Source organism: Petaurus breviceps, unplaced genomic scaffold (assembly GCF_028583685.1).
Source record: "Petaurus breviceps papuanus isolate PSGF00001 unplaced genomic scaffold, PetGlider_PUasm1.0 37, whole genome shotgun sequence".
NCBI classification, from domain to species: domain Eukaryota; kingdom Metazoa; phylum Chordata; class Mammalia; order Diprotodontia; family Petauridae; genus Petaurus; species Petaurus breviceps.
In genome coordinates this window covers 16765007-16782002 of record NW_027186296.1, presented here as the reverse complement: position 1 = coordinate 16782002, position 16996 = coordinate 16765007, and the positions used below count along the sequence as shown (strand labels likewise).

The 16996-nt window shown below is 37.1% G+C and overlaps 1 protein-coding gene across 4 annotated transcripts in view; it reads left to right on the top strand.

Moving 5' to 3' along the window:
• Window positions 1–16996, top strand: part of FBN1 (fibrillin 1) — a 305284-nt gene that overhangs the window by 268395 nt on the left and 19893 nt on the right. For 3 of the 4 annotated variants that reach the window (XM_069097991.1, XM_069097992.1, XM_069097990.1), the window contains 9 exons: window positions 1522–1647; window positions 6031–6180; window positions 6797–6862; window positions 7170–7286; window positions 8469–8588; window positions 10826–10948; window positions 11780–11911; window positions 14382–14507; window positions 15169–15375. The exons of the other annotated variant lie outside the window; for it this stretch is intronic. In XM_069097991.1, the coding sequence (XP_068954092.1) occupies window positions 1522–1647; window positions 6031–6180; window positions 6797–6862; window positions 7170–7286; window positions 8469–8588; window positions 10826–10948; window positions 11780–11911; window positions 14382–14507; window positions 15169–15375 (1167 nt within the window). The remainder of the gene's footprint in view (window positions 1–1521; window positions 1648–6030; window positions 6181–6796; window positions 6863–7169; window positions 7287–8468; window positions 8589–10825; window positions 10949–11779; window positions 11912–14381; window positions 14508–15168; window positions 15376–16996) is intronic. 4 annotated transcript variants of the gene reach the window in all.

Here is a 16996-nt window from a genome sequence, read left to right as displayed (position 1 = left end):
AAAAAAAAGAAGATGGAAAGCTTCAAAAAGAATAACTGAAGACATCCAACTCAGCTGCTTCAGGAGTCTTTCTATAACTGACCTCCAAGAAAGTCCTCTGGGGAAAGCCACTGGGTGAATGCTCAGAGGCCTCCCTACAGCCAGTTGTCTTTGCATTTGATCGTGCTCCCTGTCCCACTCCTCATGTGGAATCCTAGAAGATCTAGAAGGGAACTTAGAGGTCATTGTGTCCAACCCCTTCATTCACACATGAGAAAATGGAAGCACAAAGGAGGAAAGTGATGGAAGTAAGTGACAAAGGATTCAAACCTAAGTCTTTTGACTCAAAATCCAGCTCTTTCCACTGTACTGTTCATTAGCAGTGCCATTTTTCTCTGATATCTTTCCATCTGGTGAAATGAAAATCAGCCCATGTACAAATAAGATACCTTTGTGTTGTTACACTTTGAGCAGATTGTCCTGCACCAAAGAGGAAGATCTTCTCGGTTGTCATTTCACTTTTCTAGTCCTCAGTTCCCTCAGTTGGATTAGATTATCTTTAAGGTATCTTCCAACTCCAAAGCATATAATCTTAGGGATAGAGACTGGACTTATGATTTCAGTAATGTATGGTTCTTTGGGATGTGAAAGTTCCTTCTACAAATGCCAGTTGGCACTTTTTCTGTAATTTAAAGTCTTAGAGAGCTACCTAGAGCATTGAGAGATTGTGACTTATTTAAAGTTCCATAACCGATATGTGTCAGAGGTAGGACTCTGAACCCAGGTGCTGAATCCAAGGCTAGATCTCTATCCACTACACCAGTGATGGGGAACCTGCAGCCTTAATGCCACATGTGCTCAAGTGTGGACCTTTGACTGAATCTAAACTTCACAGAACAAATCCCCTTAATAAAAGGATTTGTTCTATAAAGCTTGGACTCAAGTCAAAAGGCTGCACCCAAGGACCTAGAGAGCCACATGTGGCCTTGAGGCTGCAGGTTCCCCACCCCTGTGTTACACCATACTGTTGTTCATAATCCTAAGGTAGGTTTGAAAACAAACTATAAAGTGGGTCATTGAACATCCTCATCATTTATTTTCATTTGCATGAATTTTCTCATACATACTTAATCTTGGAGCAGTACAAAGAATATTGGATTGGTAGTTTCAGCTATTAGTAACTAACCTGTGATTTGGGTTTAAGTTTTATGAGTAGGTGAAGAGTGTGGACTACAGGATCTCTAAAGTACCTTTCATTTGCATAATTGTGTGATGTTACTTCTGTTAATATGATGAATGGTGATGACATTTGGAAGAGAGACCTCATTCCACCCAGAAGAAGACCTTGTTAGACTCACTTTTGTACACTGAGAATTGAAAGGCTGACTTTTAAAAACTAAGCACTTGAAAGTCTTTGAATCCTCCTAATTTTATTATTGGAAGATTATCAAAGTTGAGTTGCATATTTTACTTTTTCATGTTGACATTTTGGTGATATTTTTATTATGTTTAGAAATAATCTGATATGTATCACTCTTTTAGATATTGATGAGTGTGTGGAAGAGCCAGAAATCTGTGCCTTGGGCACATGCAGTAACACTCCAGGTAGCTTCAAATGTCTCTGTCCAGAAGGTTTTTCATTATCCTCCACTGGAAGAAGATGCCAAGGTAAGCCACTTTAAAGAGTTTATCATTTAATTAGCCTGTATTGATTTGCTATGGTTTTATGGGAAATGTAAACCAAGCTCTGGCCCTTTTCAGTAAGAAAGCAGAGATTCTTCATTCACAAAGTGTTACCTACTGATTATCACCTATTCCAGTGTTCACTTGATACTCTGAGGTTAAAAATAATCTTTCTCAAAATTTGGGGTTGATTTTTGTACTCCAGGAACACCAGAAGTTAAACCCTCTCCACTTCTGTTAACACAGATGGTAACTTTTTGGACAAGTCCTTCAGTTTCTCACTTGAGTTGGATTTCTAGCTTTAAAAAAAAACTTCATTTGTGAGTCTTTCAGATCATCTTTATTAAACCACTGAATGATTCCACCAAAAAAGGTAACCTGCCTTTTTTAAGACAATGTACAGAAAATGAGTACACATTCAAACCAGTTTTTTTTATTTTTCTGTTCTGTTTGACTGAACAGCTAGAAATAATTCAGTAAAACAACCATAGTTATTTTTTGTCTATGTGGTGTCAAATTACTTATCTGATTGAATGTTCACTCTTCAGCCAGTGATGTTGGCATTATGTAGTCAGACTAAGAGTAAAGAAAAAAAATAGCAGCAGTTCCTTTTAATTCCAGCCACCACCAACTAAATGTTTTGACTTGTCATTTTGTGTTTTTTTGTCCATATGACCTAAGATATACCAGATAAGTGCCAGCTCATCCCCTTCACTTTTTGCTCTACCAACAAGATCTTTTTTGGAAAAGGGAACAATGCGAGGCCAGGTGTAAGTTAGCCAGTGTGACAGGCCAAGGGAAATTTTTAAGCCATTAATTTAATTTGTGTTGGACTGTCACAGAGCAAGTGAACTCTTAAGAAAGAATAAAGCCAGCTGTGAGTAGCCCTTCCATGGACTTAGCTATAGAACACAGAGCCAGTAAAGAAGGAAAGCAAGCAAGGAAAGTGACTTCTGTTAGTTCTGATAAAATTCCAGAGGTTGGTGGGGCCCTCATAGACAGTTTAACTGTGTAGAGGAGCAAAGCTGTTTCTCAAATAAAAGTCATCTTTGATTGGCTTAAAGGGAACAAAAGCACAAGCTAATACATGAAACTCACACAGAGCACAAAAAAGAATCATAGCCAAGGCATCAGGAGCTACTACTCCCATTGTCGAGATGCTGTCAGGTGATTCGTGCTTCTTTGTAGTGTGGACATGCACACTGCAAGAACATAAGCTAAGAAGGAACGAATGTGAGCCAGGTTCACATTTTTTGATTGCAAAAGAAGCCATGGAAACCAGTAGACAGTTTCAGAAGCCTAGAAACCTATTTTTAATTGAGTCCTCAAGTTACTAGAAACCTGATATTGTTGAAACCCTGTTTAATGCAGGATATGATGTGGAAGGTAATGGTGGAGTGCCAAATAAAGAAGAGGAAAAAGGCAATGTGAATTTTAAAAGGAAGTATTAACATTTAGAAGCCAGAAGAATTAGTTACTATCTTGAATAGGTTTTACTCAAAAGGTAAAAGTATTTTTCTTCCATTAGTTGACACATTTAGGTTTCTGTGAGTTTTGCCACTGTGCATGTGTGTATAAAATTTAAACTAAATTATCATACAAAGAAATCTGAATGTATGTCTTTACGTTTAGAAATTAAAACAAATGAAAATTCAGGTTAAAGACAATTAAGAGATTCATTGATAGTACCTATCAACTGACCAAGTCATGAAGACAGATCAGATTTAAAAGTTACACACAAGCAAGTCATTGGAATTCATCAAATATTTGTTAAGTACTTGGGCTAATATAGATATAGTTAATACTTTTACCCCTGACCTTCAGGTAACTCTTTGGAAGGTAAAGTCTTATAACTTTTCATAAGTATTACCTAGATTCCCCCTACCACAATAGAAATAGAATAAGGTAGAAATAAGGGAAATAATAGTCATGGAGGAGCTAAAAGTCAGAAATAGCAAAATTAAGTCAGTCAGAAAGCAGCCAAAGATTAGGATATCCACTTTATTCAGCCAAGTCCAGTGAGTCAGGTGTCAGTCTAAGATTCAGATGTTTGTGCCTTTAGCCATGAAGAGGAAACATATTATGTAAATAACACTGGAATCAATGAGAAGAGGTATCTGGATTCAAATACTGTCTCTAGCACTTCCTATTAACATGGCCATGAGTAAACCACTTAATTTTTTTGAGGCTAAGTTGTTATCCATCCTTCGTTTTCAAGGAGGACCAATGATGTCATTGGTGATATCAAGACTTGTTTGTGAATTGGATTTTAGTAAGGCAAAGTTGGACAAAGTCCTCAGTCTCACTCTCTCTTCCTGAGTCATCAGAGTCTAGTGACAGGACAAAAGTCAAGACAACTGGTGATGGCCCAGGATGCATGGATGACCCTGTCATCTTCGCTGCCTGACCAGCCTCTCTGAGTGCTCTGTAGCACCTGCTTCAGCCGCCTTCATGGCTGTTGGAACAAATTGGTCTCGCCTATCCATTCCACCAGAAAAAGTCTTCACATGCTTGAGGCAGTCACCCCCCGTTGGTTACCCTCAACCTGGTTTAGCCCATCTGCTAAGCCAGTTCGCCAGAGTGTAGCCACTGAGCATGCTACATACAATTTCTTGGAGCCAGATGAGAGTGGACATCAAAGGTGGATGAGCAGCCCGGAAAAGGATTCAGCAAACCCTTACCAGAGGTGCTAGTCCTCCCTGAATACCCCATACGCCTCACAAGGGGATACTTCTACAAGGCTAAGTTACCTTATATATAAAATACTTGTGGTAGTCACTTCACAGGGTTATGAAATTCAGATGAGAGTTTGTACCTAAAGCACTTAGCAAATCTTAAAAGTATTATGCAAATGTCAGTTACTATTTGGTCTTGATTCTTTTACATGTAAACGTTGGCAACTCAATTAACCACTAGTCTTTAAATTCCTTGCACATAAATAGAATATCTCCTTTTTCATGACAGTATTAGAAATTAAATCAAATGAAACTTCCTAAAAAGAAATTTATAGTATATAATAGACAGCTTGTATGTTATAACTAACATTTATATAATTATTTAAGGTTTGCAAAGTACATAGGCTAATATGTTAACTAGATTGAAAGCTGGAAGAAGACAGAGGAGTGGTTTGGACAGGATTAGGAAAAGAGGTGAAGAAATGCATAATACAGACATGAGAGTATTTGCTTCTAATTCTACAACTAGCCTCTAGCCTCTGCTTAATTTAAGGACTAAGAGAATGATGAAGTTTTTTCAGGGATGTGGAGGTTAGTTTTGAAGTAAAGCATAACTTCTGCCCCTAGAGTGACCCCGCTTTACTAAGTCACCACACTTTATAAGAAAGGAAAAATCAGTTCCCAAAATAATGTCAACAGACGTTGGGGTATTTTATGTGAATTAGATCTAGTATCCTCTAAGAAGTAATGGTTAAAGCAATTTGTTCTTTCAAAAGGAAAGGTTATTTTGTATGTTTGTTTTCTGGTCATTTGAGCCAAACAAGCTCCCGTTTAGAACTTAGAAGTACCTAGTGCTTTTTGAAATACCCAGCATACATCTTGCACCCAGGAAACTGTAGCTTACTCTCATACTACATATATGACATTCTGCAAAGTTGCCAGTTCTCTGCTTGCTGTATGCATGGGGTCTGGGATTTTAATTGGATGGTCACCCAAAATGAGCAGCAGAGTATGGTATCCCAAATCCAATATGCCTGTCTTCACCCAATATGTTTTGCTAAATGTCATCCAAAGTGAGTATGGTCTGAACTGTCAAATTCTGGATCTCACAAATGACTCTCTTTACATGATAACAAGTCCATAGTGAAGCCATTGAAGAATGTCACTTTTGAAAATTGACTTCCTAGATTTTATTTTTATATCAGACTAATACAAGAGGTTGGTCAAAAGGAGAAATAGCAAAATTAAGCTTCAAAGGTTTCTTTACCAAATTCTTCCTAGTACATACATAATCTTTAATGATATCTTTCCACACCTAAGAGGCTGCATGGTATAGTAGAGAGCCAACCTCAGAACCAGGAAGAGCTTGGTTCAAGTTCTGTCTCTGGCAGGTACTGGCTGTGTGACTCTCAGGGCTCTGGGTAACTCTGAGACACCTAATCATTTAGGAGTCCATACACCAATGAAATCACAGGTCCAATCTCTATCTCAGTCTCCATCTTTCTGTAATTAAGCTTAATTAATTTTAAAGGGACTGTTAGCTTTAAGGAGTATTATTATAGTATTGTAAACTAAATAATGTAGCTTAATGGTAGCTTAAGCAAATCTATAGTGGCTTTGTTTTTTAAGTTTTTAAATTTTGTTTTAAGCATATGTATGATTATGCTGAAAGATTCTTGAATTTATATTGCAGACTTGAGAATGAGCTACTGCTATGCAAAGTTTGAAGGAGGCAAATGTTCATCACCTAAATCCAGAAACCATTCCAAACAAGAATGCTGCTGTGCCTTAAAGGGAGAAGGTTGGGGGGACCCATGTGAGCTGTGTCCTACTGAGCCAGATGGTATATCCTAATATCTCTCTTAATTCCTTGTGCAGTACATAACATAGGCTGGCCATGAAAGTAGACTAGACAGTTAAGCACAATGAAAAATGGTTTACCCTGGGGGAAATGAGCTTATTTAGCTTAGTTGTATATCTCATTAAAGCCAAGAGTCATTGTGGCATAGTACATAGAGTTCCTGGTGTCAGGAAGCATTGGGTTCACAGCATGTCCTCTAACACATAGAGCTGTGTTACCGTGGGCAAATCTCTTCATCTCTATATGCCTCAGACAACTCTAGACTTCTCTTAGTAAGTCATACACTAGGTAGCTCTTCTTTGCAGACTTTTTATGTATCCATGTATATTTCTTGTCGGGATGCTTAGGAAAAAAAGATTAATACTCCATTATACAGACACTTGTAGATCCTTGGAGAGATGCAAAGATTAATAAGACCCATCCCCTCTTTTTAATGTGATTAAGATACAGTAAAAACTTCTAGTGTCTTTATTGGGAAAAAAAACAGCTTAATCCCTTCAGGCCTGTCAGAAAGATAAGTATGTATCAAATATGCAAAGTAGCTTAGGTCTTAACTGTATCTGACACATAAATGAACAAGTTCTTATCTCATTTACAGAGGCATTTCGTCAAATCTGCCCATACGGAAGTGGTATCATTGTTGGACCTGATGACACTCGTATTGGTAAGTATCTCATATTTGACTTGTCATTGATTTTTTTTAATAATATCCAACAGTTATTACTTCCTCTTCTTTTTCACAATTGTTTGAATTTCCCTACTATACACTTATATATCAGTGTTGGGAAATTAAACTATTTAATATAAAATTGGAGCCATTATTATCTTGTCATTGAAGCCAATTAAAACTAACTTTTCCCATTGACTTTGAAAATTTAAAGGATAAGTTGTGTGCTGGAAATAATGACACACATCTCCCCTTTAACTCCCCTCACTATCCTATTATTTATGCTTTTTCTCCTTTGGTTAAGATATGGATGAATGCAAAGAGCCTGATATCTGCAAATATGGCCAGTGCATCAATACAGATGGTTCCTACCGCTGCGAATGTCCTTTTGGGTATATCCTCCATGGAGTTGAGTGTGTAGGTAGGTAATGAGCTTTCTTCTTCTGTGAAAGTTTTCCAAATGCAAAACTAAAATCATATGGCCAGAATTAACTTGAGTCACCTGAACAAGGTTACTTATTAAGCTTGAGCAGCTTGGTATAGAGCAATGATGTCAAACTCTAATAGAAACTGATTCCTGCTGGCTGTATATTGACTTAGAAAATCACAAATTAACATTATCTATGTTGTATTTTTTTTATTTATTTTGTTAAACATTTCCCAATTACATTTCTATCTAGTCCTATCTCACTAGGAAGCTTTGAGTCAGTCCTTGAGTTTTATAACTCTGGTATAGAGTATAGAGTTTTGAGCTAATATGTAAGAAAACCCGAGTTCAAATCCTGCTTGAGCTACTTCTAGTTGTGTGACCCTATACAAATCACTTAACTTCTGTCTGCCTCATTTTCCTTATCTGTAAAATGGGGATAATAGCACCTACTTAACAGGGTTGTTGTCAGGGTCAAATTAGATAATATATACAAAGTACCATAAAACCGTTAGCCAATATTAGTATGAAAACAGGAAGGAGGACTATATTTATTGAAACATCATTGCAAAATTCAAAATATTGTTAACATTGAAATTTTCATTCTTGAATATATACATATGATTTAGAATATTATAACTCAGAATTTAGTTCACTTAGAAATAAAAGATTATATACCCTACATAAATATCTTATCTTTAAACCCTCTAATTACAAAGTCAATGAATGCTTGTATGAAAAGCCTGTGGTTTTTCATCTGTGTAGCTTAAGGTGGTGTATGAAATTAAACCTGTCAGTTTCAGAATTCCAAATGTATATGTTATCTACCTTTAAAATCGTAGAACTATAAAGTGTTTATTTGTTGAAGCAGGATAAAAAAACCCCACTAAATTGGTTGTCAGGAGAACCAAATTCAAATCTCCAGTCTGTCACAAACAAATTCTGTGTGACTTTTCACAGGTCACTTCACCTCACTGGACCATAGAATCCTCAAAATTTGGGAAATCCCTTCAAACTCAAACATTCAGTGTCTCTTGATTTGCTGTCAGAGTAAAGCTCTTAGTAATGAAATGCAGTCTAGCAGCACTAGATTCTTAAGATGAAAGACATTATTTAAGTTGAATTTACTGTTACTGTAATTCATCATTTCTTGACTGTGTTCCTGATATCTTACAGATACTGATGAATGTTCAGTGGGTAATCCTTGTGGAAATGGAACATGCAAGAATGTTATTGGAGGTTTTGAATGTACTTGTGAGGAAGGATTTGAGCCGGGTCCAATGATGACATGTGAAGGTGAGTGTCTGTCTCTCTGTCTTTCTTTCCCTCTCTCATTCCCTCATCTTAATATTAAATGTCATTCATCATATGAGATAATCCACATAAGCATAAAATGATTTTTTCCTTGATTGTTCCTACAACCATCCATGTCAATCTTGCCTCCCATTTTTCTCTCAAATCTCAACCCATATGATATTTCTTGAACAGAGATATGTGACACTAGTGCCACCATGTGACCTAGATAAAAAAATTTTTGGTGTCTTCTGGATTTCTCTCCTATATACTTCCTTCTTTCTTCTCCTTTTCATCCCTTATTTCTTCCCTTTTTTCTTTTTCCCTACTTTCCTTCCTTCTCTTTCCCTTACTTCTTCCTTCCTTCCCTTTTTCCCTTTCTTCCTCCCTTGCCCTTTTTTCCCCTTTTTTTCCCTCCTTTCCTCCCTCTCTCACTTCTTACCTCTCTCCTACTTCTTTTCTTTCTTTCTCAACTTCCCTGCTTTTCTTCCCTTTCCTCCCTTCATTCTTTTCCACTCTCTTTTCCACCCTCTCCTAGACCTTGTGTCTGTCTGGTTATCTAATGGCCTTGCTTATCTTCTTAGGGGTTCTCATGCTGAAGATGCAACTTAAACATTGAAATTTGATGGTTGGGTAAACCCAGTCAGTGAAGAGGTAGCAGGGAAGGGGAAAAAATAGAGAGTGAAGGTGAAAGGGTTTGGTGTCAGTGTGTTCAGCACATACATTAGGCATACTAAGGACAAGCATAATAGGTTAAAAATACACAACTTGGTCTTTTGTGGACCCCTGAAATGCAAAAGCTTCTGGAAATCAGAATTTGTTTCAGTGTAAATAAAATACTGGCTAGGAGACTACAACAGTATATCACAAAGATTGTTATATTGTAACTAAGTGGGATTTATACCAGGAATGCAGGGATAGTTTAACATAAATCAAACTATTAATACAATTGATTATATGAGTAACAAAAAATAAGAAAAATCATATCAGTAAATGCAGAAAAAAAACTTTTAACAAAATACACATTCCTATTAAAAACACTTGAAAGCATTGGTATAGGTATTAATGTATTTTTCCTTAAAATGATAAGCAGCATCTACCTAAAACCATCAGCAGGCATTATTTGTAATGGGCATAAGCTAGAAACCTTCCCAGTAATATCAGGAATGAAACAAGGATGCCCAATATTACCAGTATTACTCAGTATTATATTAGAAATGCTAGCCATAGCAATACAAGAAGAAAAAGAAATTGAAGGAATTAAAATTGGCAATGAGGTATTAAGACTATCTTTTTGTAGACAATATGATAATATACTTGGAAAATCCTAAAGATTCAACTAAAAAGCTAGTTCAAACAATAATTTTAGCAAAGTAGGAAGATATAAAATAAACATGCATAAATATTATCCTCGTTTCTATATATCACCAACAAAACTATGCAAGAACAGATAGTAAGAGACATCCCATTTAAAATAACTGTAGACAGAATAAAATACCTGGGAGTATACCTGCCCAGAAAAACCCCGGAGCTATGTAAATATAATTATAAAACATTTTTATACAAATAAAGTCAGATTTAAATAATTGGAGAAATATTCATTGTTCATAGGTGGGCAGAGCCAATATGATAAAAATTATAGTTCTACCTAAACTAATCTACTTATTCAATGCTATGCCATTTAAATTATGAAAAAAAAATATTTTATCGACCTGGAAAATAACAAAATTCATTTGGAAGAAGAAAAGATAAAGAATATCAAAGGAATTAATGAAAAAAAATGTAAAGGAATGAGGTTTAGCAGTACCAGATCTTCAACTATACTATAATGCATTCATTATCAAAACTGGTACTAACAAGCAGTTGGATTGGTGGAACCTATCAGACATACAATACCCAGTAGTAAATCATTATACTATATTATACTTGCGTTTGACAAATGTAAAGATTTAAGCTGTTGGGATAAGAATTCACTATTTGGTAAAAATTGTTAGAAAAACTGAAAGCAGTCTGGCAAGAAACTGGGTATGTGCCAAATGGTGACCTTCTCTGTTGTGGGGTAGAGAGAGAGGGAGGGAGACAATTCAGAACTTAAAATATAACCAAAAAAATTTTAATTAAAAAATAAAATCTCACCCTCTACAAGGAAAAAAAAGTTTTAGTGAATCTGTTCATTTATGAAAAAGTAAATTTTTTATGTTAATCTTTATGTCCTGTTGTATTGTCTCTTTCTCCTACAGATATCAATGAGTGTGCTCAGAATCCTTTGCTCTGTGCCTTCCGATGTGTAAATACTTATGGATCGTATGAATGCAAATGTCCTACTGGTTACGTTCTTAGAGAAGACAGGAGAATGTGCAAAGGTGAGAGACTGACCAGAGGTCATGGAGGCAGCGATCTTCAAAGTCTATCATAGAGAGACGCTAACAACAAAAGATAGTGTTACCACCACTGGGACACAACAGCATGGTAGAGGGCCTTCAGCAAGGCAGAGGAATGTCCAAAAATATGCACTTTAACATTCCCCACCTGCCTTAGCCATGGGCTTTTCCTTCCTTCATGTAAGCAGCCCTATTGCACTGTAGGGTAATTTGGGAATGGAAGGGAAAGTGGGCACTAAGAGATAAAGAAGCAGGAGGAGAAGAGAAGGGAAATATTAAAAACAACAGGACAGAAAAATCCAAGAGGAAGATGACAAAGAAAAGGAAAGAAAGGAGGGGATTTAGGACTTCAAAGGGAAAAGGCTATGTTACAGCTATATGTCTAGTTTAGGACAGCTTTCATTGAATAACAAAGTAAGCTTCTATTCAATGAACCCATATTGAGCATTTACTCTTTGTCTACAGCTGTGGCTTAGTACATGTAGAACGTGTAGAAGTCATGTTCCTTATTCAAGAGTAACTTATTTTAAAATCTAGTTGAAAATCTAATTATTATGCTATCATTTGTTAATTTGTTCATTCATTTAATAGCTACTAAAAATAGCTACTAGGCATAATGCAAAGGAACTTGTAATCAAATGTGTTTTAGCTAAAAAGTAAAAAGTATTATGAAAACCTCTTTGCTCCTTATTATTTTTTTTCACTAAAATCAAACGAAATTATCATCTCAGTAATACAAAAATAGGTGGCACCATATTCACAAAACAAGTGATGTACTTATGCTGGCAATTCACAGTTGCTAATCTCTTACAGATGAGAATGAATGTGAAGAAGGAAAACATGACTGCGCTGAAAAACAAATGGAATGCAAGAACCTAATTGGCACATACATGTGCATCTGTGGTCCTGGCTACCAACGAAGGCCTGATGGAGAGGGCTGCATAGGTAAATGAAGCTCCATCAGTCATAGAAAAAGTGTTTCAGATAAACAGGTGAATGTGGAAGAGACCAGATTCAGCATCATGAGTATAGGCAGCATACCTTAATTTGTAGGCATGTCTTTTCTGGACAGAAGTCTTTTTCTCAAGTCAAGAACTCTTGATTACTTTTCTTATACAAGCAACTCTCCCACCCTCCTCCCCCACCAGCTACTCTACCATGGTCACATCAGTTCTGGAGTATTGTTTTCAGTTCTGGGAGCTAGGGAGGGTATTGATAAGCTAAAGAAAGTAAAGATGAAGGTAGTCATGGTGAATGGCCTTGAGTCCATGGTATATGAGTATTGATTAAAGGAATCGGGAATGTTTAGCTTGGAGAAGAAAAACTTGAGGACGTGGGACAAGGTAGCTGGGAGGGGCAGTATATGTTTGTCAGCTTCCAACATTTGAATAGCCCTCATATGTAAGAGAGATTCAATTTGTTCTCATTGACTCCAGAAGGCAGAACTTAGGAGCAGTGGAAAGAAATTGCAAAGAGGCAATTACTTGATATAAGGAAAATTTTGCTAATAATTGAAAATAGGGCTGTATTGAGAGATATTTGATTCCCTTCATTGGAGCTCTTCAAGAAAAGGCTGTCTCCTATAAAGAGAATATTTTTCCACATATGGTTTGGAATAGATGATGACCAATAAAGTCCATTCTTACATTGATCCCACTCAGTGATGCTCAGTGACACAACATAGCTCTGGATTTGGATTCAGAGGACTTGGATTAAAAATCCTGGCGTTGCCACTTACTACCTTTGTGGCTTTGTACAAGACACAACCTCCTTGAGTTTCCGGTTCCTCATCTGTTCCATCATCCTCATCCTCTGCCCCTCTCACCTTTTTAGGAGGTTGAACTAGATTGCCTTTAGATTGACTCTAAGGTTCCTTTAAACTCTATCAATCTACAATATTGTGGTAGAAGTTAGTTCCATAGGATTAAAGTTCCTTAGGGGGAAGCTAGGTGGCGCAGTGAATAGAGCACCAGCTCTAGAGTCAGGATGACCTGAGTTCAAATTTGGCCTCAAGACACTTAACACTTACTAGCCGTGTGACCTTGGGCAAGTCACTTAACCCCAATTGCCCTGCCTTCCCCCCTCAAAAAAAAAAATACCATAGGATTAAAGTTCTAAGTGAACCATTGTCCCAGCTGAATGGATGAATGAGTGAAAAAATAACCCTTAAGCACTTCCTATGTGTCACGTGCTATGCTAAGTGCTTGGGATACAATAGAAAAAGCAGGACAGTATCTATGCTCACGAAGTTGGCATTCTTGCTAGGAGAACACAACATGTATGGGAGTCATATGGCATTACAGTAGGATTTCATGGCTTTATGATGGGGTTTGCTTATATGATAATTATACAAACATATACATTGAAACAATATAATTACAAAACTACAGAACATTTACTGGGACAGATATTGTATTTAAATTTACTTTCCCTGGGCTGACTTTCACATCACTTTCCTTCACTGGTGCCTTCATAAGAATATGAGCATTTACTGGTTATATGAGATTATAACTTTAAAAGAGTCATCATTCATTCATCCAGCGTTGATTAAGTTCTCCTCTGGGCATGATATTCTGCTAGGGGTTAAGGAAAATATAAAGTTAATAAACATAGAAATAAATAAAAGTATAAACTTTAGGTAAGACATTGTGCCTGCTCTCATGGAGCTCTGAGTGTAGTAAAAAGGGGCAGAGAAACATGTGTGGAGTCACTGCCACCACCCTGGTCTTCTGGGATATTGCCTCCACATTCTCTGCCCTCTCACCCTTTTATCTGCCTGTCTCTTGGGCTCATTGTAGTGGAAAACTTTATAAGCAGGTTATTTTGCCTCATTTGTGTATAGTCTAAAGTAAAGTAACCATCTCCAGCCATATTTGAGTTTGAATCTTTAGAGACAAGATTAGGCTTGATTAATGTTTGAGAAGAGTAGGTCCTTCAGTGAAAAGAACATCGGACCTGGAGTCAGAAAGCACTGAACTCACATCTAGCCTCAGACAAGTCCTAGTTCTGAGACCCTGGGCTGGTCACTTCACCTCTGCCTGCCTCAGTTTCCTCATCTGTAAAATGAGGATAATAATAGCACCCACCTTCCAGGCTTGTGAGAATCAAATGAGAAGAAAATTGAAAAATCTTAGCCCAGTGCCTGGCATATAGTAAGTTCTATCTATTTAGCTATCATTGTTACTGTATTAAAGGTAATACATAGAATAGCTTGACTCTGAAGGGTTGGATTAATTTAAGCTATCAGCAGCTTAACTAATCAGTGCTTGGTTACTCTGACAAAGTAGTGAATATTCTTATTTTTAAAAATGTTCATCTTTAAAGCTCCTTGTTAGCTTTGCTCCTAAAAATCATTTTTTGTCAAAGTAACAACCCCCTCCTCTTTTGTTTTTGGTCCTTTGATTCAATTAAATAGATGAGAATGAATGTCAGACCAAGCCAGGAATCTGTGAAAATGGACGGTGCCTCAATACCAGAGGAAGCTACACATGCGAGTGCAATGATGGTTTCACCGCTAGTCCTGCCCAGGATGAGTGCCTTGGTAAGTGTCTGGGCAGTGCTTTCATTAGCCCTCTAAACTATCAAGTAGAGGTCTGGGTTCCTTAGGCAAACATGGGCTGCAGCTAAGCCATCTGTAATAGCCTGGGTTAAAAATGTGAATATTTTGTGGATAATTCAGTGACTTTGTAAATGTCCACTGAGCTTAGCACCACCCTGCCATTTAATTCTTCCTTTGCTAATTGTGTCATTGTATCATTTGATTGGAATTTCTTCCTAAGCTGCCTGTCTAGCCTTCCATGATCAGTATCAGTTTCTATGTGCTACTCTGCATCTCTCTGTTGTAGCTTGATATGATGGTTATATTCCCTCTTTTCTAGGTGCAAATAGAACTATAATCCCTCCCAGGCTGAATCTGATATCTGCCCCTTCCTGTTCTCTTACTGAATTTCTTGTTTCATTTGTTTTCCCTCAGACGTCATCTTTTCTCTCTTGCTGCTGTTTCCAGCTTTTCACTCTCATTTCTTCTGGCCCAGGGTTAAGTATGCTTCCTTTTCATTTCTTTTTGTTGTTGTTGTTTTTAATATCTGACTAAATTCCTGATATCTTGTGACTCTCATGAGATCACCACCACTAAAATAATCCCACCCTTCCCTTCTCCCCCCACTCCCCACTCCTACCCCAAAATATAATGTATCTTTTAGACAATCGAGAAGGATACTGCTTCACTGAAGTTCTACAAAGCATGTGTCAGATTGGATCAAGCAACAGAAATCCGGTCACCAAGTCTGAGTGTTGCTGTGATGGTGGGAGAGGCTGGGGTCCCCACTGTGAGATCTGCCCATTCCAGGGCACCGTACCCTTTAAAAAACTTTGCCCTCATGGCCGAGGATTCATGACCAATGGAGCAGGTATTCAAATTCCTAAAGTATTTATCAGAAAAAATTTTTAATGTATTTTTAAAGACAATCAGATGAGAAAATGGAAAATAAGGCATACACATAGACTCAGCTGTAAATCTGAAGTCAAGAAAATTTTTCATTGCAATTAATTTTTTAGGTATTTAGGGATGGCTGATGAGTATCTATATATATATTTTTTTGCATATAAGCAAACCTCAGTTTTCAGAGAGGTGGTATTCCTAATGTTTGCTTGAAATCACTTGTAACTTAGAATACATTTTCACATTGAATCACTGTAGACAGGAACCTGGTTTTACCATTTATCACTTGTATGACCCTAAGCAAGTTATTTAAACTATTTAGGTCTCAGTTCCCTTAACTATAAAATGAGAGAGTTGGTCTAGATGCCCTTAGCTATTTTTTCCACCTCTAAATCTATAATTCTATGATCCTAATCTTCTAGGACTATCCATAAAAAAACCTTCTTAAATATCTGTGCTGTACTGTGCATCAAGCAGGGAAAAAGGGTAGTAAATGATATTAGTGCAATACCCTTATTAAACAAATAATAAAGTTTTTTTTTAATTTAACTTGAATGCTGGTACTTAAAGATAGAAGTTGGGGATCTAATGAGTTTGTAGACTTTCTAAAAGAGATATCTGGGCCTTTTCAAGGACTTTAAGAAGTTGATGCTTCTGATTTCTCATTATGTGTTGTTTCATTACAGACTTTATGATTTTCCTTTTTTTTTTTCAACTCAGTTGTACCATTAGTGTTCTGATTATCAGCTACCATTTGGGTAGCAGGTCTCACAATTGGCATGGAAACAGAGGGAAGGATAGAAATGTCTTAAGGTAACTAAGTAAGAGGTGGAATTGAGAACAGTAGGATAAAGAGGAAATATATGTCTATTCATGACAAAGATGCTTCCTGAGTTAGAATGAACAGATCAGGGTGGTGAGTGATGAAAGAGTGGGAAAGGGAGAAAGCCATGTGTAAAATGTCCCTGGGACAAAAGTACAGAAGAGGTATCTCTTTGGTCATAGGATTTTCTTTACCACCTACCAGGGTACACATTTTTCCTAGAAGTTTAGTTGTTGTGTGAGGTGATCAGGTAGACTGTATAGGCCTACAACTGGACTTACATCTCAGGACAGAGGGCTTTGCCATATTTATTTATAAATTGGGTGCTTACTGGGAATGCCTATATTTATTTCTCAACCCAGTGAGCTCAGAAAATCCCTTGGGGGTCAAGTATAGTGGTGATGGGTATATTCCCAGACATTTGATATTTACTTTTTTTTATGTTTTGTCATATACACAAATTGCAATCCCTCATATTTAGCAGGTTCTGGCCAGGATCACAACCTTAACTCACGCACTACTCTTGCTATACCCCATTCTTAGAGACCTGGACTCTGATCCCACTCCAGGTACTTCCTTAGCTACATGACCATAGGAAAGTCACTTAACTTCTCCAAAACTCACTCTCCTCACCTGTGAAGTACCTTCCTCATAAGGGCTGCCTTACAGGATGGAGGGGGGCGATCTTTGTAAAGTGAGCAGTATCTAAAGTGCCTCATAATTCTTCCATTTTTCCCCAATATTATGTAGGTTAGATGATGTTTTC